The sequence below is a fragment of the Astyanax mexicanus genome, chromosome 16 (assembly GCF_023375975.1).
Source record: "Astyanax mexicanus isolate ESR-SI-001 chromosome 16, AstMex3_surface, whole genome shotgun sequence".
Lineage (NCBI taxonomy): Eukaryota > Metazoa > Chordata > Actinopteri > Characiformes > Acestrorhamphidae > Astyanax > Astyanax mexicanus.
Window position 1 is genome coordinate 24,222,439 of NC_064423.1, and position 24,998 is coordinate 24,247,436.

General features: G+C 39.7%; 1 protein-coding gene across 13 annotated transcripts in view; it reads left to right on the top strand.

Moving 5' to 3' along the window:
- The window catches only part of celf5a (cugbp, Elav-like family member 5a), a 308,854-nt gene that overhangs the window by 235,233 nt on the left and 48,623 nt on the right, over positions 1–24,998 (top strand). For 10 of the 13 annotated variants that reach the window (XM_049465288.1, XM_049465285.1, XM_049465287.1 and 7 more), the window contains 2 exons: positions 10,375–10,503; positions 12,904–12,983. In XM_049465288.1, the coding sequence (XP_049321245.1) occupies positions 10,375–10,503; positions 12,904–12,983 (209 nt within the window). The remainder of the gene's footprint in view (positions 1–10,374; positions 10,504–12,903; positions 12,984–24,998) is intronic. The other 3 variants (XM_049465283.1, XM_049465278.1, XM_049465289.1) reach the window with 1 other exon arrangement.

Genomic DNA, 24,998 nt, shown 5'->3' on the forward strand with positions numbered 1-24,998 from the left:
ACATGCAGGCTACAGTCCAATATACTCCCCTCTGAATGACGACAGACGACAGAGCTAGCGCTGCGATTAGCAGCTAATGCTAATACTGCTTCAGCCTTATTGTTGGAGAAAAACTTCACAGAAACGTCTTTATAACGCTGTACTTCAGTGGATTGGCTCTACTGCTCCTTAATACCTCACTAGGACAAACTGGATTATAAGACGCACTGTTGATTTTTGGGAAAATTAAGTTTTACATTTACGTTTTAAATTTTAGATGCGCCTTATAGTGGGAAAATAGTTAAATTATTAAGTTAAATAATACTACTAAACCAAAAGCTGAAAGACAGTATGCAGTGTATGTGCTGACGGTATCTTATAAAAGAAACACACCACAAAAAAGGAAGAAAACAGAGAGGCTTAATCCCATATTACTCCCTACTGCTCCCGATGTAGTGTACTGTATGACTCGTACAATTCCAGATTTTAAATCTAATTAGAGCATTATATATTTGTATATGAACAGTATGTATATTTATTCGTTGGTCAAAATCTGAAATCTAGTACTCAGCCATACATATGCATGCATTGAAATGTCAACACTTTAATAAAGTTAAATTTTACCTGCCCACACAGCAACACTAGTTTTCAAAATTCTCTTTTTTCGAAAAGCTTTTTCAAAATGACAAAATAATGAGCCAACACCCGGACAAAAAAGGTCTAGGTACATGTGGACAGGGACCCGGACAGAAGCACTGGCTGTACAACAGCGCCAGTGAGGATTCATCCATTAATTCTGAGCAACATTTGTAGCTTGGCGTTCATTCCCACCCCAAGCTATTGCTTAGCTTGCTGGCCCTGTAGCTTCAGCACTGCTTCCAGCTCCCGGTGATCCCTCGGGCAGCAGGGAGTGGACTGCCATTGGATAACTAGAAGAAACTCTGGAGAATTAAAGCCTTTCAATACTCCGACTTTCTCCTTTTTTTTCTGTTCTGTTCACCTCTACCGTCTGATTGCAATGTGAAAGAGTTGACATATCTCTTTCAGAGTATAAAGAGAATAGCATGGGCCATGATTTTTTTTTAAACTCCGCTGGAGTGAACAGTGTGGGAAATGTGTCAGCCGCTTGCTGAGAGTGGTCTTCAAGTGATGCGTACTCCCTGTCCAATGCTTGGTGTAAGATGATGCAATAGTTGCTACAGCCTGGGTACTAGCACAGAGCAGTGAGCTTTGGGTGAAGCGTTTGGCAGATTCGTTTGTGTGTGTGTGTGTTTGTGTGTGTGTGTGTGTGTGTGTGTGGGGACACCTGATTCCGTGTGGAAGTGGAAGAGTAAAGAAAGGAAAGTTTGGGGTTGGTGGTGGTGGAGGGTTACTGAGTTCTGTAAAGTGTCATTTTGCAGTTGTTTTCCTTCAGGTTTAGCTAAAGGTACACATTTCTATCCAGTCAGAGTGCGAAAGAAAGTGTTACCTTATGTATATCATGTAGTTTCTGGTTAAAACCGGTTACCAGCAAAACAAGGTTCATAACACAACAAATGCTGTTGGATAATTTTCCAAACTGCCCTCACTGACTAACTATCTATTGATATTTGTGTTATTTTTCACCGAGCGTCAGTGATGAGAGGTAATTATTAGTTTGGCTGATGTTATACTGTTTGTATCATCGCTTGAAATATTATTGTAGAGGGAAGCGGTGTAAAGACATTAACTCTTACAGTCTGGAGTGAGTGGCACGTTCCATGGAGCATTCTGGGAAAACAGCTCCGGAGAGCCGGTTGTTGGGGATTTTAGCATAGCTAGCTAGCTAACTATTCTGCTGTCCTTCTTTCTCGCCCACCTCTGGCTGTTGGTAGTAGGCGGTCTGTCACAAACCCTGGAGATATCAGCCAATAGCATTCACTGGGGGCGGTAACTCTAATCCTAGAACCAAACTGCTTGCTAGTTTCACATTTGCACTCGCAAGAAGTAAATTTGCACAAACAAAATATTAAAACACACAGATTTTTGACATTGATGTGATGCTGTAAGTAAAGAATTAGTTTGGCTACTAGTTTTACATTTAACCCCTTACTCTCTCCATACTTCAATATCCAGTATAGAATCTGCCTGGAAGTGTTGTTAAGATAGCCACTAAGATTAGCTTTCTTTGACAGCATTTAACCTGTAAGGATATACAATCTAAGGATCTAAACACATTGCAAACAGCTACCAACCACTAGCTGTTAGCTAGACAGCTTCCCTGTACCATAACTGAGTTATTCAGTAGTAAAAACATTTATTAGAGTAATATCCTTTTAAATGCTGTATAGAGCAGTTTTTAACCTTCCCTAGCTAACTATTCCGTTAGATACCTTTGGAAAGGTTGTGCAGCATTAGCATGTTGGTACAGTAGCTAGCTAATCTCTCATTTATATGTTTGATAAGATGCCAAAGCAACTATATTGAAGACACCATAGATTTTTCTGTCATTTTTATATCATTTTTTTTCACAAACTAGTATAAAAATGATAAATAATAAGGTAAATTGTACTTTGTTTGCAAATAAAAGGTAAGGGAGCATAAATATACCTAATAAAAGTGTGAGGTAGAGGTGCTTCACTTGTCCCATTGTTCAGGTGCCTGTTTATGCGTGCGTGTGTTTGGGTGTGTGTGCTTGTGTGTAAAACGCCATTTGGACTTACGCTTCCCAGCGGACTCCTTAGTGATGGATGTGTTGTGGTATTCATATCAAGGCCCTGCTGGTTGGTGACTGTTTGTGAAAAGTACATCTCAATAGAACGATGATGAAACTTGGCCATTAGCAATGAACAGTCCCCGTTCGTCCTTAAAAGTAGCCCCAGCGCTGACAGGGAATATGGCTGTGATTTGGCAGTGCAAATATACAGATCCATTAACGCAACATGGCTTTAGGCCAGCTCTGCGAGGTTCCCACATGCTTTTTTTTTTTTTTTTTTTGCTGTCCGTTTGGCTCACTGAAATAAGCAATGGGACTTTTCTCTTGATCAAATTTTGATGCCCTTCTGTTTGATGGAATGTGCCAAACTTCAGAGGTAGATTAACCTGTTTTGCCAAAGCCTTGATGAGATACACTCCTGGTACCTCACAGACTGTGCCAACACAACAACAGTAAAATGTGGCCTTCAGTGATAGAAAGAGAGAGAGAGAGGAGGTGGGGATTAAAAGTCATTTACGAAACAACATCATACGAGCACAGTACACTGAACATTATACACGAAAAAAGAGACTGAAACAAAAACAATGAGGTCATAGAGGATTGGTGTACTTCATTAAATCTTGCACCACTACAAGATCTTTTCTTGTAATAAATTGGATTAAGATCTAGCAGCTTCACTGTAGGTTAATTACCATCACCCCTACTGTCTGATTGTTCATGCGTGCTCATGTGATGGAGCTCTGTGCAGTGTGAGGTTTTAATAGGCCTAAGGGCTTGGACAGGCCTGTGAAGAGCTAGGCACACTCTTTCAGCTGCACTTGCCCTTGCTCTTGTTGTGCTTTTGCCACAGATACAGTATGACATTGTGCAGCTGCAAACTATGTAGTGCCTGCTTTCAGAATAATAGTAAAAATGTGTAACCAGATTGTGGCATTCATGTTTTTTGGGGGGATTTGTCCAATTTCAAATAGCAAAGGTACGTATTATTATATGATTATCATTAAAAAAAAAATCTGAAGGTTAAAACTTCCCCTGACAAACTTCATGAACCCTACAATCCTGAAACTTTTGTTTGGACTTAAAAGCAAATTTAAAGTAGCATTATGCGAGAATCATTGACTGTATATAGCTGGACAGAGCATCGTCTCTTAAAAGTGAAGCCACCACAGGTCGGGCGCCCCCTGCTGTTCGGCTGCAGAAAGCTGTGTAACTCCACCCATCCTCATAGGTTTCAATGGCAAAACAGACAACTTTCAATCACGTTTTTTTCTAATATACTGTAATTCTACCTCCATTATTTAAATGCAACTGCTAGTGTAACCTCTGCTTATATTGTCAAATTTTTATATCCCCACAGAATTTGGTTTTTAAAACTTTATTCGGCTCTATTCAGAAAAGGTGTGGTTATGGTAAAAGGGCTGCTTATGGGCGGGACCAATAACAGACCGTCAGCTCCGCTCCGCCCCGCTCTGCAGTCTGTGACCGCGAGGCAGCCCTCAGGGGCGGGGTTATTTAAATGAGTAGGCGGTCTCTCCACAGCCTTTCTCCCTCCTCTGGTCTCTACTGCGCAGACTCTGGTCTCTGAATCGCCAAAATGGAGGAAGATTTTGGCTTCATTTTCATTGAATGAATGGGAACGGCGACACGGCGTCCATCTTTATATACAGTCTATGGCGAGAATTGATACTTAATTATGAGTATTCCTTGGCTACCACTACAGTCAGAAAGTGTAGTTCATGCTTTGCCTACATGCATTTCTGGACAAGCTGAGAGATACATACTTTAACCATAATTTCAAGAAGAAGAAGCAGATTGGTGAATGACGTGGATCGTGAAGCATTATGCATTTCTTGCAAATGATGTCCTGTCCGCTTCACCAGAGCTACATAGTGTGATAATCCATTAAAGTTGTACTTAACCACATCGATCTTAGTACATAGTTCATGCATCTATGCATTCAATAAGCAATATTGTCACCAAACACCTGTTTCATGATTAGAAATGCATCAGGATCCATTTTTATGAGAACACAGCTGCGAAACACATAATTCATCTTTAATTTAGTTTTTATTTGGACTTTTCTCTTTGCTTTTGTATTTCCCTACAGTCAGAAAGAATAGTTTGCATGCATGCATTTCTGAACCATCATTTAAAATAAAAGTAACATGTGGAAAGAGTCTGTTTAAAATAATCAAAGAAATAACAGAAATACTTAGCTTGTATAATGCATTGTTACACAGTTCTCTCAAGCATTGTTTAGTCTGCTTTACCAGAATTACATTACACTTTAGACGGCATTCCAGGCTCAGAGTAGCAACAATAAATGGATCAAGTATTTTGAGAGCATGAAAAGCACTAAAGGTGCAGTGTCCTCTTGGACTAGGGTTGGGTACCACTGCTGTTGAAGAACCTTTTTTTGTGACTGTGGATCACAAATTGGTCCACAGGGTCATACACATGGTCCCCAATGTGGCCCATATATCTCTAGGTGTTACGACAAAGCAAAATTATTGACCTTCAGTCAAGACCTTGAGAACCAGTGCTCCAAGGAACCTATTGTACGAATGTGGACATCAGCTGGGAAATTCTGGACCACCTGGGGGACCTTGAGTGCCAGGACTATGAGACCATTAAAAAAAAGTTTTTTGACAAAAATTTAAAAGTTTTTTGACCTGCATGATCAGGGTGGTCCACAATCAGGCAATTTTTTTCACCACCATATTTTCAACCACCATTTTCAAGACCACCAAAGGCCTTTATGCTTACACCATGTAAACCCAGCTACCAGCAAAAACTGGTCTTAAGCATCAGGAAAGAACCAGAAAGTGAAGGTGAAATCCATTAAAGTTGTACTTAAGCGCAAAGAACTTCCTAAATTAAACCTGTATCTACGCATCCCATATGCAGTAGTCCCACCGAGCTGTAGCCTCATGATTGGAGCTCATTTCCAAGCAGCTAATGAAATGAAAATCATCACTTCTAAAAGTAAACAAACAAGAATGGAGGTCACTCCATTTTCGTAACACCTTAAATTCCCAGAGACGTTTAACCACCTACAGTATCATACTGCCTGCTTATCATTCCCGCCGCTTAATTTGCAATGTATTAAACAGAACTCATCGTAGCAGGTGAAGTTGATGAAGCTTGATGGGTGTAATTTTTGGATGCAGCGGCACAGCTGGCGGGGCTGTGCCCAGTATCAAGGACACTAGGGAGGAAGGTATGCAAATGCACAGAGCTCTAATCAATTAGAAACAAGATGAAAATGAAGAGCACCTTAGTGGCACCGGAGCTGGGGAACAAAAGCACTCCATCAAAGCCTGTGTTGTACATGTTTTGAACTGGGAACACTTCTGGCCTCTGGATTTAAGACGGTGCATCTCAGGACTCACCATGCACACAGTGTGTCCCACAGATTACACAAGAAGCCGAGGTCTTGCTTTAAGTTCTAACCAATTCTAACAGTAATTTAATTAAACTGTGCTCCGTTAAACACACCACAACTGAGAACGATCCGTTATATAATGTTTACTTTCTCCCCTAAACTTCATTACACAGATTTTGCAGCACCGGCTGTTTTGCCCTGAAATGCTTTAGCAACGTTTACTTTAGCACCAAATGGGGCTCTTCCAACGTGCTGATTTGTTCATACTGGAGTAAGCCAGAAAGAGAGGGAAGTGTGTGTGAGTGTATGTGTGCTGTATATTAAGCTCTTTGCAGGGTTCAAATGACCACTTTTGATGCTGTGGGGACATTGGATGATTCAATGAAGGAAAAATGTGTTTTTTTCACAAATATTTCAGTGCTTATTTAAAAGAATAAAAGAGCTGCAAAAGTATTTTTTAGATACTAAGGTTAAGGTTCTATACCAGGTGTCTGGTATTGCGGAAGTTTTCTGACTCAACCCAAGGCCAAATTTTAACTACTTTAAATTGGAGATGCCACATAGTGTACCACACATATTTCACTTGATGAATTCAAAAGTTCTCACTGACAGTTACTGCATGAACTAAAGACAAATATTTGTACCAGTGCCTTGAAACAAGTTTTTTTTGATAACCTTTACATGGCCTAATGTTCTCTTAATACTTTTGTGCAATATATACTGGATGAATGTCCAGTATTTCCAGTCATCTACCCAAAACTTAGTTTGGTAATTGCTTTTTTTATTATTCTAAATAATGGTGTCATCTAATATATTCATTCTAAAAAAACAGTGGTCTGGTTGGTTTGTTCTATATAATCATTGTATTATAGTATGTATTGTATTGCAATATTTTATGAATGGACAAAACAAAATGATCAAAAGCACAGATTTTCATTTAGCAAATTATGTACATTTAACCTGTATTAACAGGCCTCTTCCTTATGCTCTTTGTAATTCCACATTCTCACCTGAACAAATCCACAAGTCAACCTTTAATAGCAACTTTAATTTAGATAGTATTAACGATAAGATAGATTACAATTGATGTAAAGTTACAGACTTTGGCGTAGGCCCCATCGTTGGCCCAGGTCTGCAACATCTAGACCCTCGCAGATCCTGCTGTACATAAAAAACAGGGGTGGTGCCAAACCTCTGGTTGGAGGGAAACAAAACAGCACCTGCAATAGAGAAGGATGTGTGAAGGATATGAAGCATTTGAGTTTCCTTTTAGAAATAGCACTGAAGCTTCTAGTTCTGATTAGCCATAATAGTAAATACAATCAAAATTGATCTACACAACAGTTTTGCACATTTATTAATTAATTCACTTACTGCATCTACCTCATTAGAACCTAAAAAATGTTTTTGAAATTATATAATGTAAGGCTTTATTTCATTTGTTACTGTGGCAAAATTTGTCCATTTTGATGCCAGTTTATCTCAAAAAGTGTTTTATTATATCCATTTACTGAATTCTTCCTCTGTTTTTATTCCCACTAGTAAGTAGCTTCGGTAGGCTGTGCATCTCTAGTTCTCCCACCTCATGCCGTAAATATTATTCCATTCAGCTGGAGGTGATATCCCGGCGAGGCCATCTTTCAGAGCGGGGACGTCCGCAGCATCATATTTTAAAGCGTAGTGCGGAGAATGTGCTTGTGGCATAAATATCATGGCGCTGCACATGCTGCACGAGATTCATATAGGTCAGCTGCATGCATTAAGCCAGGCATGGCCGACGTCGCACTCAGACAGCAGAGCTGGAGGCCAGATGTGTGCCTATGTGAGAGGAAGACACGTGGGGACGTATGGAGGGGGCCGAGCGTTGGGTTTGGATTTGAACCAAGAGCGGCAGCGGCCCACCTTCAGATGGTGACGTCCCCTCCAGGCTCGGGGATGGACCGCCTTGGCCTTTTATCTTCCAGTTCAGGGTCTGTTTTTTTGCAGATAAATGCTTCCCAATGCACCGTGACAGATGTCACAATGCATCGTCTCTATTTTGATACGTACCCTCTGATCCTGCCACAAACAATAAAGAGACCGCGCGAGGGCCGGCCCGTCCCCAGACACAGCGCCAACACTCAGGATTATTCCAGAGGTGCATTATGGGTTATGAAGAGTCACAGCACCACAGGAATATCAATAAGCCTATAGTTCCATGTGCCCAGAGGCAGAATGGGATGACTGGCACTGGCATGCCTCTGTGCTTGTGAAGGTGCCAAAAAGTGTTCTTTGGAGCCGTGCCATTGAGGAGGAACTTTCAGTTAATTTAAGAATGCTTCAGTGGGTGTTTTTTTTATATATATATATATATATATATTTTTTTTTTGGAGTACTTTTCAGTGAATAAATAATCTGTAAAAGGTAGCGATTTCCTTTCTAATAGCAGGATCACACTGTGCTAGTTCAGGTGAGATTTACCCACAAGTACCCATATGACATATTCAGATCTTCCAAAAACTGTTAATAACCTTTTGAAAATTGTTGGTGTTGAGTTTGTGAGTAAAATCCTGTTAAACTCTACTTTTTCTCACTGCTAAGACCTGCAGAGTGTTGAGGGCTTAGTTTAGTGAAACCCTGATAAAATAAGGTGACTACCTGTGAGCATGCTTTGGATTTGGATGTTTTGGATTGTCTCATCTATTATTATTAAATGTTACTGATTGGATCATACACTGCAGTGGCAACCAATTTGTTAGGCCTAGGATCTTGTATTTTTTGTGTAATTAAATGTGTAAATGATTGGGAGGGTAGAGTATAGGAGACGGGAATGGGCGACTCCCTATTTTTTACCTCAGTAATTAGATGCAGTTTTTGTGATCTTCTGTCTGTATTATGTTACTTAGACCCTTATTTACACAGCTGGTTGTCAATAGAATCTTTGAAAAGACTAAAATCCACTTGCTGTGTGGGACATAATATGAGATTGTGCACAGTAAATGTTAGCAGTGTTTTGGTTGGACTTGGAGGAGTTTTAAAGATGGATGTATTTACACTGCTATAATGTGTCTCATTTATGGGTGGGTGTTTGCATCATTGAATTTTTGTTTATCACCAATCCTATGAATATGGACAGCAGAAATATCTTCTTTTTTTTAAGGCAGACTAATTTCCTTTTCATTTAACCTAAAAAGATCTTAGTCATGGTGCTAGTTTATTTACAAGTTTGTCTTTTAAATGCTTAATTTCTCATACATTACATCCATAGGATTGCTGCTAAAAGTAATATTAACAGTTATCTAACAGATCCTGCTGCTATGGATTCATGCCAGTTTCCTCCCTCTCAATGGTGCTAACAAAAAGCATGTGTACACAAAGATCTTCTACTTGTGGAGGGTCTTCAGCCTGCTAAATACTGTATGAGTAAATGTGTAAGTAATGGTATAATTACTTACAGTTCCAGCACAGCAAATGCTGTTATTGTTGGCTGTATGCCAATTCTTGTCTTTATTGGATCCTATTTGCAGTATCATTCTTTATGTAGTGTTACACAACTATATATACTAGCTGTTAACTATACATCCACAATGTATGTATGCAGTGTCGTGTATGTAAACTATTACATGCATGATGAAGTTGGTTCTGTGCAAACGTGTGGCCAAACAGCAAGAACATCTTTAGCCTAAAATTTTATGCCATTGATATATTTTTTAAGGCAGAATAATTCCTTTTTTTCAATTGAGATAATAAGACCCTCGTCATGGTACTAATATATTTTACAATCTATTAGAAGTTTCACTTCTCATACTTAAATAAAAAACTGTAAAATAACGTATAACCTTACCAAACACTGAAAAAAAACAGTTAAAATTCTCATTCACTAGAACTTCAGCACACTTTTAGGACAAAGGGTTTGAGAACTGAATGTGCTCTCTAAAATTCAAGGTCAGCAGTAGTGAAAGCTCTGCTCTGTATGTGTGTTTTGACTGCTTGGTTACTGGCTCTCAGTAACTTGCTGCTGGCCTTTGCCTCAGGGTTCTCTGTACAGCAGTGCAGCCTGAGCACCTCAGGCCTGCCCACAGTTTTCAAAAGAGGGGTTGAACCCAATTATTGGCCAAATTAAAATGAACGGACTTGGCATGGGGAACAATGACTGCTGCGACTCCACTCCACAAGCTAAATGGGCCAGATTAAAAAAAAAAAAAAAAAAAGCACAGTCCCTGTTTTCACATAGTGGCTGCCGTCCAGATTTGGGGCAGTGTTTGGGGGTGGGGGCTTATTATGGGCTTGTTATGTTACTGGGAAGGTGGGAGGCGAAGAGAATAGTGTTTTATACTGCGCGTGTTCTTTGTTTCAGAAGACAGGAAGCTGTTTGTGGGGATGCTAAACAAACAACAAACGGAGGAGGACGTGTATCGTCTGTTTGAGCCCTACGGAGTCATAGAGGAGTGCACTGTGCTAAGAGGCCCTGACGGAAACAGCAAAGGTAGGATCATTTCTGCCGACGTGTAATGACGATGGAGCTGCAGAATCTGCTTGCAGTGGTTATTTGGCTTTAAAAAAAGCTTGTTATAAAAAAAAAAATCCATCCACAAGGGGCACGTTGTAGCTGTAAAGGAAACATAAGTGCATATCAGAGCTTGTTTTCTTTTTTCTTTTTCTTTTTTTGCAGACTCCATTTATTGCCCACTGAGGCTTAAGGGACACTGATAGACACTAATATGGTCTGACATTTAGCAAAGCACTGTGGGAGTTGTAGTTTTCCCCTGCCAGTGGTTATGGAACTTGTTGGGAGATTATTTCCGCAGCTTAGGGAGTAGCTCTCAGGATCTGCAGCAGTCTTGTGGATGAGAGGAAGGAGATGACTGTCAAGAACCATTCCAGATATTTCCATAAACGCTTGAGTATGTAACGCTTGAGTCCTGTGCTTTGAATAAAAGCACACTTATGAAAAAGAGCTGCGGAAACACAATGAGAAAATAAAGGACTTCAACAATAATAATAATACTTATTATCTACACTACTTTTATCTTCATATAACTTTGCTGTAGTGCTGTCTTATACACCAATCAGCCATAACATTAACACCTCCTGCCTAATATTGAGCTCATTCCCTTGTGGCGTCACAACAGACCTAAGAATATGAGGCATCGATCCATGTCAAAAAGAGAAAGGATTCGCATAATACTGTTAATATGTTAGTACTGAGAGTTAGTGAGTTATTTCATGCTGTAAAAGAATAATATTAGAGTAAGAGTAAAAATGGTGATTTTACCTCACTATTATTATTAAAACATCATTAAAATGCCCTATATGGGACGCTTGATTTATTTATAATATGTAATCCAAGATCTTGTTTAATAAATCAGTGCATAATAATACTAAATCAGATGATTCAATAAAGTTAATGTAAACTAATTGTCAAAAAAATATATACTTGCATCCAGATGGAGACACCTGACAGGAGTTCATTTTTATGTAGTCACGCCAGACTGTCACTGAGACTCTTGTCTTGGTGGAGACTGACAGTAAATCCATATTTGGAAGCACCATGGTCAACATCAAAATCAATGGTTTGTTCTCACACATCACCTGTCCTGAAGGTCCATTTTAGTACAGTACAGTCTTTATTACAGGCCCTTTGACAGCCCAACTTAATGTTGAAAAGAATTTACAACCAGTGCCTTTCATTTTGCCTGTCTTTTCATAGAGGACAATGATTATCCACATACTGCTGTCTTCTCAAGAGCTTGCCTTAAAGACTCAGATAGCTAGACCTATCCCTGGTTGAAAATGTGTGGGAGACTATTTGATAAGTTATCACAACTTCCCTCCTGCTGCAAAATCTTCAAAAATATTCAACCTGAATTGGATGGATTGTTGCAGGATCCTATACAACTTCTGGCATGTTGTTTTAAACATGCAGTACACACTTGTGACTTCGTGTAGCTCTATAAATATCCATATACAGCTCTGGGAAAAATTAATAGACCATGTATCTCTGGAAGAAAATAAAGAGTAAGATGAATGATCACAAGCCATCAAACCAAGCTGAACTGCTTGAATTTTTTGCACTAGGCATAAAGTTATCCAAAATCAGTGTGTAAGACTGGTGAAGGAGAACATGGCTTGATAGATAAAAACTGTGATAAAAAACAGGGCTATTCCACCTTTATGAATAGGAACTTGTTTTCTTTGCATTATTTGAGGTCTGAAAGCTCTGCATTTATTTGAGCCATTTTTCATTTTCTGCAAATAAATGCTCGAAATGACAATATTTTTATTTGTAATTTGGGAAAAAGTTGTTTGTAGTTTATAGAATAAAACAACAATGTTAATTTTACTTGAACATATATCTATAAATAGCAAAATCAGAAAAAACCTTTTTAGAAACTAAAGTGGTCTCTTAATTTTTTCCAGAGCTCTATGTCTAAAAATGTAATCGTTTATACTTCCTTCTGAATAGCATTGCAATAGCATTGTCACTTCCTTCTGGATGCAACTATTTTTGCTAACAAATCTTTCACTGTGTGTGTATTTTAGCGCAGTAGCCCAGCCTCACTTAAGCATTCAGCTTTTCTGGAGTTCAATAAACGCATCAGCAAATATCACTTAATAGTTTTAAAAACATCAGTTGTTCTGCGTTTATGTTTAGTATGCGCAGGCGGCCACATTCCGCTAACTAGCATGCTTTTCTGCTTAATCAGTGCAGTCTGGAGCGTGCAGCCTGGAGCTGCAGCAGCCTGCAGAGGGCTATCCTGCTGTGCTCCAGCAGCTTCGCAGTCTAAATCTAATGTTTTGACGCGCTTCTGTTTAATGCTTCACAGAGTTTAATGGATGTGTTCTGTGTGTGTGTGTGTGTGTGTTTGTGTGTGTGTGCTTACAGGCTGCGCCTTCGTTAAGTTCTCCACACATGCTGAAGCTCAGTCTGCAATCAGTGCCCTGCATGGCAGTCAGACCATGCCGGTGAGTCCACTCTTGTCCACTGACTAATATCTGCTATTCAAATTAATCAATACAGATATAATGATTCTTTGAACTTAGAGTAGCAACACTAAATTTTGGGTGCCAAAGAATGTGTTTATTGGATATTTTAAGATGCATGTTGATGTATACTGTAAATGCTCAGATGCAGTTTAGTGACCCTTTTTACAACACTGCCTTTCTGGATAGTTTTAACAAAGTAACTACACTGTACAAAACTCACTACTTGTTTCTTTACTTACTTATGTTCTTTTATTGTGCCCTATCAGTGTGGTGTGCTGTTAAACAAGCTGATGAGACTATATAAGTTATCAGTTTTTTTTAGCCATTCCCCCAAACTAAGGGTAGACCAGTTTGTTTTTAAATGGACAACAAAGAGGGGAGGTGGTGAAAGATAGTATTAGCTTTTAGCCTAGTGTGGATGCTCATTTGCAATCTACTTCCATAGCTAGCCTGATACATGTCTAATATGCAGATCTCCAGTATCAACAACACAGTGATCTCCTGAAGTCACCATTACATTTTAGTGTGCCACCAACTTTGACAAGGGCTTTTTCTAATAGGATGTGTTTATGTAAATTGTGTGGGGGTGTCTAAATACTCTAATGTAACAGTTTTTGAGGTTTGGTCTCTTCTGCAAACTTTTTAAGTTAAGCGAAGCCATGAAACATGATTCTCTGAAAAATCATGAATTGACCATCATCTTTTTGGGAACCAAAAGAGGGTCTTCTTTGTCATTGCGTACAGCTATGTGATTCTCACACCAGGCCTCAGGGTATGTTTTAGATGCATTATATCTGCAATTTGAGAACACATTTAAAAGAAAATTGAAAAAGTAAGGTTGTACCTACATTGTTTGTTTTTTCTGAAGAAGCATTAATTGAACAATCTTCATGAGGATCTTCTGTCATTGCAGACAGATGTGGTTCTCATACCCAGCCTCAATGTTTCTTCCAGAAGCTCCAAAAATGGAGTTTATTTAATTAAATGACATTTGAGTATAAAAGACCTGAGAGCAAAAAAAAGAAGGGTAAACAAAGGGCATACCCTCATCTTTTAGTGTGACATTGGGTTTAATGTAAGTGTAATTCATGAACACTGAATGGTGAAACATACTGTAGTTCTCTAAAGAATCATCCATTGGCCAATCTCCAGTTTTCTTGGGGACCAAAAGTGTTTCTTGTGTTACTGCATAAAGTAGCAATGCTCCAAACCAGTTCCTCAAGTCCCACCAGGTGGTCCATAATTTTGCTCTTTGCCTTTGTGCTGAGCATCGAGAGTGAGCACAAAACAGTGGTCCGTGCGGGGGGGCTTTGCGGACCAGTTTGAGACCCTCTTGCATAAAAGAACTGTTCTATTTCTGAGAGCATACCCACCTTGCCAAGTCATTATCGGAGAAAATCGCCGGTGCGTTCCTCTCTCCTGCAAACTGTGCGTACATTAATTTTGTTGAAGAGGTGTGCAGTCGGCTGGTCGGTGCATGGCGGAGCTGCCAGGAGCCTGCTGTTCAGACTGCGGGCCGACTGAATCACACAGCTATTCAGCTTCACACGCGCTATTCAGCACACTAAAGTAGCCCTGGAATCTCTTGCTTTCACGGCTGCTTTGTTTGCCTCCCAAACTCCTGCTGGCTGACGAATCTCAATGTGTGGCATTCAGAGCGCGCCGTTCGTCTGTGTGTGTGTGTATATGAGCGTGTGTGTGCTTTCATAGAGAGAGAACAAAAGACAAATGTGCTGGACATGCCAATAAAGCTTATTTTTGAATTGGAGAGAAAAGAAAAAGAAGCGAGCGAAAAAGGAGAAGGGGAAAGAAGGAGATGCCTTCAGCTTTTGGTGTGACAGCAGGGGTCAATGTAAGTGCAATTCACGAAGGCTGAATGGTGAAGCATGGTGCACTTGTGTATGGATATAACCACCCCCATCCCTCTCTCTCTTTCTTTCTCTCTCTTATACACACACACACCCTCCTCTCCCCATCCTCCCGGGATATTAGGCAATAGACTTGTTTACCTCACCTTTCACCAAATCGGCTGGTGAATTATTCATAGGTGTATAAGCAGGAGGGCAGAGAAAGAGTGATGGAGAATGAGAGAGCGAGAGAGGTAGAGGGAGAGAGAGAGAAGGATGAGCCACAGGGAACCATCCAGAGGCTGTGCTGAACATGCGTGTAGCATCCTCGTGGAGTAAATTCATTATAAAATCCCTCATCACAGCCTTGCCGTGAGGAGCCGTGGGGCGAGGTGGCTGACCGCTTGACCCCAGCATTCTCCTGGCCTTTAGGGGAACTGTTTACACCAAGCATGGAGATGTTTTATACGGCAGAGTTCAAGGCAGTGCCAGCTCTTGCACAGAATAGCAGAGGAACATGAAAGGTCATCATCAAGCCTCAAACTCTGACGATTTCTCAGAGGATTCGATCTGATTTTTACAGAACTAAAAAAAAAATAGAAGAGCCTCTCTTTGCTGTACAAACTTTTTATTTGAGATCCTGCTTCACTTTAATGCTGCAGATTTCCCATTCTACCACATCCCAAAGATGTTCATCAGGATGCTGGGTTTACACAAATTACTGAGAAAACTAAAGAGCACTAAGAAGAAAATCAGTTTGAAACAACTAATGCCATGTGACATGGTGCAATATCATGCCTAAAGTGTCCAGAAGATTAGAAGATGGATAAATTGTGGTCATGAAGGGATGCACATGGTCAGCAACAATACTCAAACATTCTGTAGCATTTGAGTGATTGCTATTAACAGGCCCAAAGTAAGTCATAAAAACATTTTGCACACTGCTATTCCACCTTTAGCAGCCTAGACTGATTAACATTTCTGTCTGTTAGGTAGTGTCCAATTTATGACTGCCTAATTTTCAATGAGTGTGGTCATTTTTCTTTATCTGATGGACAATTAGAACATTGCATGAACCTGTTGGCCCATATCTGTAAGTTTTTGTGCCGCCACACGATTGGTTGATTGGATAATTGCGTGATTGATTAGGTGCAGAGGTTGGTGAGAGTGTATACTACAGTGATATGAGCATTTGCAGTGGTTGTTTGTGGACTGAGGCAGTGTACGCTTACTGCCATATTGCAGGTTGATTTGAAGGTAGAGTGAGCAGCTTGATGCTGAACCGTTTTGAATGCAAACCCTGTAGCTCACAGAGGCTGTATCCTTTCAGGCTGGGGTCACTTCCCTGTAGCATAGCTCAGCCCCCTGTTCTCCATGCATTATATTTATGCACACATGCATGCATGCACCCCCCCTCCCCTCGCTTATCCTCACTGTCACATACCCACAGTATAGATCAGAACACACACACACACACACTCACTGATCCGATTTTCCAGCTCAGGAAGCTGGCACTGAATGTGTTTGCGTTTTATGAGTGTATATGTGATGGTAAGTGAACGCATCTGTGTGTGTATACTAATCGATTATAGTCACATTGTAGTAACAAGTGTGCGCTACGCTTTTTGGCTGGAGAAATATTCCAAAGCTATTTTAAATAGGACGGCGTAGAAATTTGTTTTTGTTATTTTTATTTTTTTTTAATTATGGAGTAAATAGTTCTTCCATTTTTTTTATAATTCCAAAAAAAGAATCCAATCTAATGAATCAGATTGAGTGATAGGATTCATGTGTGCACACCCCTACTGAGTGTGTTCTGAGCTTTGTGTGTGTGTGTGTGTGTGTGTCTGTGTGTGCCGGAGAAACAGTAATGATGGGTCAGGTCAGATTCCTGCTCTGAGCAGTATCTCTATTCCAGGCACGCATGCCCCCTGTGTGTCTCCTCCACCCCCCCCATACCCATACACCACCCCCCAATCCACCCCCCCCCCCCCCCCCACGCCTCGGACGTGGCACAATTAAAAATTTACACCCTTGAGCTGTAAAGCAAATTGCGAGACTTCTGGAAGGGCCTTGTACGGCGGACGTCCTGGGACAGAATTACACTCGGAGAAGGTCGGGGTCACGCCACTCCGACCCCTCAATTTCGACTGAGTACACACGTTAGGGATTGGCCCGTATCTTAACAAATACAGGCGCTGAAATGAAACCGCAGAAGCTATCTGATATTAAGATCGGCTGTGTGCCGAGGCGTTTATGCGCCTGCCTGAGGTGGAATGCCGCTGGGTTGGGCTGGATATTCATTTCTTTGTAAGAGCTTGGCTGTGTATGAGGACCAATTTCAGCAGAATGGCTGGTCCAACATAGTAATGGCTGTCGATGTTGTGGTACGGATGTTTTCTTCCACATGTTGCTTGGATGTGATGAAAGCGTTTTTGGCGAAGAGTAAGGTCACCCACCCCCTGCCATTTGCAGAGGCTATCATGCCTATCTGAGGCACAACAAAGACGTGACCAAAAACAAAGCACAGATCAGAAATACCAAGACAAACACATACAAAGACTCAGTATATAGAATACACAGCAGAGTCTACTGATTGAAGCCCTTATGAAGAGGGACCTGATTAGCTGGTGATCAGAATTCTGGTGATGCAGAGTGCTGAGCATTACAGCATGAGAGGGCGGGGTCAGAGAGCTGATGTATACAACCATTGTCTTTACTGATTAACCCTTATAGCAGGTCAGATTTGAAAAGTAATGGATCCCTTGACACCCTTGTCACAGTTATTGCTGTACTTCTATTTAGAACAATTACAGAAGCCTCTTAAATAACTACATAACACAGATTCACTTAGAGATTAATCTTTTAGCAAAGTAAAAAAAAATATTTAAACATGTAAATTATCTTGCTGCTGTCTAAATAAGGCAAAACAGAAAATGTTCTAAAAGAAAGAATGACTTTAAATATTAATATATGGGCATATTGCTTCTGTTACACAAAAACCTTCACAGGATAACCTCAATTCTTTTTTCAAAAGTGAGTGTACAAAAAGATTTTGGAGAATATTTTAAGGTTTATTATTTAAGGTTATTATTATGCAAAAAGAAACTATCAAAAACAGCCCAATTTGTGATGCATTATGTGGTACATGTATATAGTTAATTATTGTGCCATTGAATGTCTGGGCACTTTTTTTTATATATATATATATATGTAACATTGAAATGTGACATTAGTGTTATACTCGCCACTCTAATGTGTAAAAAAAACTCTACTGTACCACATATTTCAAGAGTAAAATAAAAGAGAAGTAAGTCCAGCCTACTCTCTGCAGCTCTTAGATCATGGCACAGGTGACGGGCACATTGCTATGACACTCAAGAGACGACCCTGCAGTCCGTTTCCTCTTTTTTAATAGGACAGCGGTGGTTATGTAAGTGGACAGCAGAGAGCGAAGGATAATCCGGCCTTATTGCCTTGCAGCAAAGGCACAGAGACAGATGTGTGGAGTTGGAGTGGTGTCAAATAAGGCTTAGTTAGCTCCTTTACATCCCGTGGTCAGCCCATGGGCTGAGAAAAGGAGCAGGGTGCCCTTGTGCAGAGCTGTCCCATAAAGCCCCTCTCCTCCCTTTGATTCCGGGACCCTTCTTACCTCCTCTGTAGAAGAAGCCGCACGTTTCCTTTTCACAGCTTCTCTCCTGAATCCGTTTCTTCAGGTCTTCCACGACTGGTGGGAATTTTCTCAGACGCTCGGCAGCTTAAAATTTAATGAGAGTTTTACTTCATAGTTCATCCACCTCACTCTAATTCTCTCTCTCCCTCTCCCTCTCTCTCTCTCTCTCTCTCTCTCTCTTTCTTTCTCTCTCTATCTGCACCACCCCCAGCTCTTATATTAATGTGTTATCCCTGCTGAGAGACGGCAAACATACAGGAGAAAAGGATCCGGAGAGTACTGGCAGTGATATTTTTGAAATTTCAAGGTAAACTCTGTTGTGTTGAGACTGTAAGGATACAAAGGTTCCTCAGTGGACCTGGCTTGGACATATGGCTCTAGAATAAGGAAGAAAATAGGGCAATTCAATAGCTACATTGTTTACATTGTCTCCACACTTGGGTTGTTGGCTAGCACAATCGTCTCCCATCACCGGAGTCTTTGGTTCAAGTCCCTGTCTGAGTTGTTTCCATTTTCTACCCATGTCCACAATGGTTGCCTCCTGACACTCCCTTTTTGCCAGTGTGTGTGTGTGTGTGTGTGTGTTGGTTCAGTGTTTTGTGTGAAGAATTGTATATGGAGAGTGTTTATTGTAAAACATAATTGGGTGTCTTGAAAGGCACTATGTATAAGTGTAGCGTCATTTATTTAACTGGTCTTCAGCTTATTAAAATCCATTGAAAGGTTCTTTAAAGAAATCATTTTTCATTTCCCATGACTTTCTCCATGTCCTATAGAAGCTAAAGAACATTGCACTTAACTGTGGGATATGTATGTGCAACCTTCTGCATCAAATTTCTGCCAGTCACAGCCAGTCTGTATGTGAGGACAGTTCTAGCCAGAAGCCGCAGGTCACGATCATTTCTGCCCACTGAGCAGTCCACTGTGGTTGGTAATGCCTTCTATGATGTACTCTGAGTAAATACATCACACTGTGTGTTCAGAAATATTAAATGTCTACAAAACTTCAGAAATGGAACAGGCCATTGCCCACTGAATGCCTGTTGTGTCCCCAGAGATTGAGACAACACTTAAAAAGCAATACCACTCAGAAACCACTGTTTTGGACAGTGTTTAAAATGTGTCAAACCCCACATCTGAAACTGAAACAATTGTTTTCCACAACACGGGTCCTTTAAACCAGTAAACCAAAGTATTATGCTTTGCAGACAGTTTAATACCTAAAGATTAAATCCAGCAGCAGCAGAATCTTAGCATTCAGCATGGAGGACTGATCTGATAGGCCTACTCCATTTCTCATTACTTCAACAGTCAGCCCCAGACCGGCTTTTAAAATGCCTCATTGGTTGAATATGAGCAGAATGAGCCGCAGTTTGGTATTCCGGTCTCGCTCTCTGACAGACTCCCCTGGAGTTACACCCAGCAATCATTTTAACAGGTTTCGTGATAAAAATTGGAGCGACACTAGATAAGGCCTTGTACTGACTTGCAGCCTTGCGCTGGCCTGGAGAGGAGGGACAGAAAAGTCTATCTGGAGCTTTAGCTGGAGCAGTACTCCTGCAAAATATATGTTTTTTTTTTATCGCAGTATTGCCATTTACAACTGTGCTATCGTCACTGCTTGCAGTTGCACCTACTGTGTGCTGACCAGTCCTAATCTGTTAACACACAGTGACAGATTAATGGTTGATCAGTATGGTTGTAAAGGGCCCATATAATGAAAATCAAGTTTTGCCTTTTCATACATTAAATATAAATATATAACTCTGGGAAAAATGAAGAGATCACTTCAGTTTCTAAATCAGTTTCTCTGATTTTGCTATTTATAGCTATATGTTTGTGTAAAATGAACATTGTTGTTTTATTCTATAAACTACGGACAACATTTATCCCAAATTCCAAATAAAGAATATTGTCATTTAGAGCATTTATTTGCAGAAAATGAGAAATGGCTGAAATAATGCTTTTAAAACTCAAACAATGCAAAGAAAACAAGTTCATAAAGTTTTAAGAAATCAAAGAGTTCAGAAATCAATATTTGATGGAATAACCCTGGTTTTTAATCACAGTTTTCATGCATCTTGGCATGTTCTCCTCCACCAGTCTTACACACTGCTTTTGGATAACTTTATGCCACTCCTGGTGCCAAAAATTAAGCAGTTCAGCTTGGTTTGATGGCAGGTTCAGTAGGTTTGATTAAACCTACTGTTCGCTTACATTGTGAAGACTTTGGAAATCCCAAAATCTACAGTACATCGTTAAAATTAAGAAATTATGTTATCCCAAAATGCACTGAGGCAAAATGAAAAACTGTTCTGTCATTTTGATTCAACAGTCCAGTTCAGTCGTAGTTCTTTATAGTAACAAAATCATTCTTCTATGGCAGTCTTCTCAAAAAAGAATCTTTTGTAACACTGTTATGTTTAAGAAATGTAGCTGTTGACTCAAGCATAAGTGTGGTTTCTGTCCCTCTGATCCATAGAGGCCTGTACTATTTAATCATGAAGTCTCTAGATGCTGTTCCAGACTTCTAACCAAGCTAACTCTTCTCCTCTACGCAGACAAGCAGAAAGAACGAGCCTGGTAGCCAAAACAGAGCAGACAGACACTGTTTATTTGTCACTCCACTGACTGTCTTTCTGAGCATAGCCTACCTGCTGTGTTCTGTGAAGCTTGCTCAAATACAGTAAGCAAGGCGTGGAGCCTCGAGAGAAAGCCGCTGAACCAGAAAATGAGACGTGATCGACATGTTCTCTCAGGCAGAAGGTGGAGGAATTGCTGATTTGGGATCAGTTTTGGCCTGGTCACATCGGAATCATATCTCAGTCATATGGATAAAAAGGTTTTATGTCAGTTGTTTTACCAGACCTGATAAAGATCCATCAGATAAAGAAGCCGTTTCTGTACAAGGCTGAAATACACTATTGCGTTTAAAACGCAATGCAGATAGTTGTATTGGCTTTGTTCACAGACCATGGTACACATGGTTTGAAAAGAAAGATACACACCTCAACACCATGCTTTAGCGCAAGCCACAGCAGCAATTTCCACTCACAATTGCCCCTGAGCCTGAGTGACTATTGACAGACTCAGGCCAATCTCAGTGAGAGCTTTATCTGGGCTGATGTCTTCCTGCCAAGTCGCCGCCTAATTTCAGTCTTTTCACCGGGATCAGGTACAGCCAAGAATACATTCAATTACAGACACTTCCTCAGCCGGTGCAATAAAGCACTGTGGCTCACTGTAGGAACTGTAGGTAAGTGAATGTACTGTAGTTTAATATGAGTGTCTGCTGAGTCCTAGACCTTATAAAACACATTTCAGCATGCTTTTGCTTAGGTCTCAAAGTTTTATAAATAAATATAAAGACTTCTTAAACCTTAAGCCAAAATGACTAAGCATATTTGATGTCTACAGCACTGGGAAATGTTTACATGTAGCCATTTTTTCAGGTCACCTGCTGATTTAAAAGGGTCGTAAACCACAGTCCGCACCAAAGGACCAGAGTTTGGTCCCACCAAAAGAGGTGGTTCATTTCCAGTGTAAAAGCACTTTTCTAGAACGTTCAGACTTTTGGACCAATTACATGAAGTTGAGGCACACTTTAAACATATTGGTGGAAAAAAATATGGTGGCCAGGCGCGTCTCACAGCAGTATAGACACAGATATTTAGACTATGAATACATTTATTTACTGTAACAGTAGATTAATCCTTATTTATAAACATAAATAAAATTAATCTAAGGGTAATCTGGTACAGTGTGTATGCAAAAGGGAGTCAGATTCTGACAGAGAGCTAGAATTTGTCACAACACCTGGTAAAGCAATTTGCCAAACTCAAAACAACCATTCTACAAACCGATAAGTACATGGCATAGAGAGACTCGCCCACGCTGTTGATGACGGGATGTATTAAAGTTATTTAGTCAGCTCAATAAACTGCAGTGTGAAACCAAATCTAATTGGAGTAAATATATTCAATGTAACAAAAACACAAACTTTGGCTGGAATCTTGTCCGGACTTTTAGGTGTGAAAACACCATAAGAATTGTCAGTTAACCAGAATTTCTACCGAAGGTCAAGTTAAGGTCAGGAAGGCCAAAAAACTTTTTTTTTCTTGGTAGACCTAAAGAACTGTTGGTAGAATTGTTGGAAATGCAAAGCAAACCCCTTATAGGATATACGATTTGGCAGACTTTAGAGTTTCTTGCACTGTTTTACTGTGCAGCAACTCCTCCTGTTCTATCTTTTTTTTTTTTAATAACATCTAGAGTCTGTGCTGTGCAAGATTTGTACCCAAAACCAAACCTCATATAATAAAGTCCATGACTTACATTATACACTATATGGACAGAAGTACAGGGACATCTACAGGAGATTTTATGACATCCAGTTATGAATTCAGATTGTCTGTCCATTTGTACAGAAGAGCATTTGTGAAGTTAAATACTGATGTCAGACAAAATGCTTTACAGTCTTTGTTCTTCTCAAAGGTGTATGATGGACAGCTGATGGTGGAATATAATATTTAGAAAGGTGGAATCTGAAATTCCATGATGGAACTTAGTTAGCACTTCAGAATGTCTCCTTTTTTTATAAATGTTTGTAAAGGCAGACTGCATGTAGCAACATCTGCTTTGGCAGTGGAAGCGAGTCTGAAATATGTGTGAAAATGACAGAATACTTCAAATCCAATAAGAACGCGTGTTTCAGATCCGTGTCTGCGGATGTTATTTTGGGGCCCTGCAGGAAGAGGGCCGGCGCGACCTGATAAAGGTCAGGCTGAATAGCTGCGAGGGTGGTAATGAACGTAAGAGGCTCATGCAGCAGGTGTTTCTCTATTGTAGAGCCGAGTAGAATGAAAGCGAGTGGCTTAGCAGCGGCTCTGCAGGGTCGGACTGGGGGAACGCCTGCTGGTGGCCATGTCAGTCTTGAATCGCAGCTACGTACCGCTCTAATCCTTATGACTTTTCACAAGGGGTGTTAATCCCTATTGAGGAAAGACTTAAAACATTGTGTATAGAGGTCAGATTTAGCTACATTACATATCAGTGCCAATCAAACAGATGCTGAAAAGGGTGCTTAGATGGTTGTTAGTTTGTGTTGGAGTGTGTTTCTTGAGATTTGTTAAATTTGATGTGAGAGAACAGTGTTGTTGTAGTAGAACTCAGCGTTATGTACGTTTTGACTTGAACTATATGAGTTTTGTGACTGGTTTTAAGAGATTAAATGTAATGCAATGTAATGTTTTCACTTTTTGACATGATTTCATAATATGCTTTTGGCATTATGTCACAACTTCAAGATGACTAGACAATTAGAAATGCTCTAACATATCTTTTAATGAAAGTTAATAAGGCTTCTAATTATTCTTCTACTGTAAGGTTGCCATTTTGGAGATTTTGGAGAGGATTTTGTGTGACTGTGACAAAATACTCCCGTTTACTCACCATATAAACACAATATTTCTGTTTTTCTGTAATATAATACATAATACATGTTTTGTTCAATCAATTGTGAAAAGCATGATTAATAAATAGTTATATATAGATATCTTTTATGTCAGCTTAATTTTCTGAGTAGTTTTGGAATCCTCTAAAGTGGTGCATCTTTGCAGACACATTTTTCATGTTCCTATAAATTTGTTGATACTGAGATACAGTGACAGTTTTCTATCATATTTTTAAATTACTGAAGCTTCTGTTTAGTTATTTTTTTTATATTTTATTTATTAAAAATATATGTTGTTTTTGTTGGAGTAACTGTTTTTACTGTCACACAAAGGCTAGTTGGACATTCTGGAGCATTGCTGTAAGGACTTGATTGCATTTAATTATAAAAGTGTTCAGGATGGTCAGGATGTTAGATGATCACAACCATACCTCTTCCCCAACTCTCCAACTCATCAAACTGTATTTCAAAATATACAAATTCTGTATATTGCAAAGTGAGTTTGCTGTTTATTCTTGGCTGTTTCTACATTTAATTCTAAGCATCACTTGTTGACTGTAGAATTTCCAATTTACTAGAAATACAAAAAGAACCAACGTGTTTGGGCACTCAGGCCTTCATCAGGGTTAAAAGACAAGAGTTGATAACATTCCAGCTTTTAAAACACACAATTACAAAACAACCAATGGAAACACTTCACGTATTAAAGGTAACACAATGAGCCAATGAAAGGCTGACAGCTTGCCAGGCACCTTGTTGGGCAATGAAGTTGTAGCAGACCAATCCGCTTCTAGTCCATTTAATTATTATACATTTATAATTTTATGAAATTTATTAAATTATTATGATGTTGTTAATATTGGTTGATATTAACAGCAAACCAATATATTGGCATGCCTGTTGAATGTGGATACATTAAATACTGTTATATTTGGCCTTTTTTATTTTATTTTATTTATTTTTTACATGAGGAAAAATTAACAATATGAACTGCTCTCCTCCAGCATAAGTACTTAGAAATG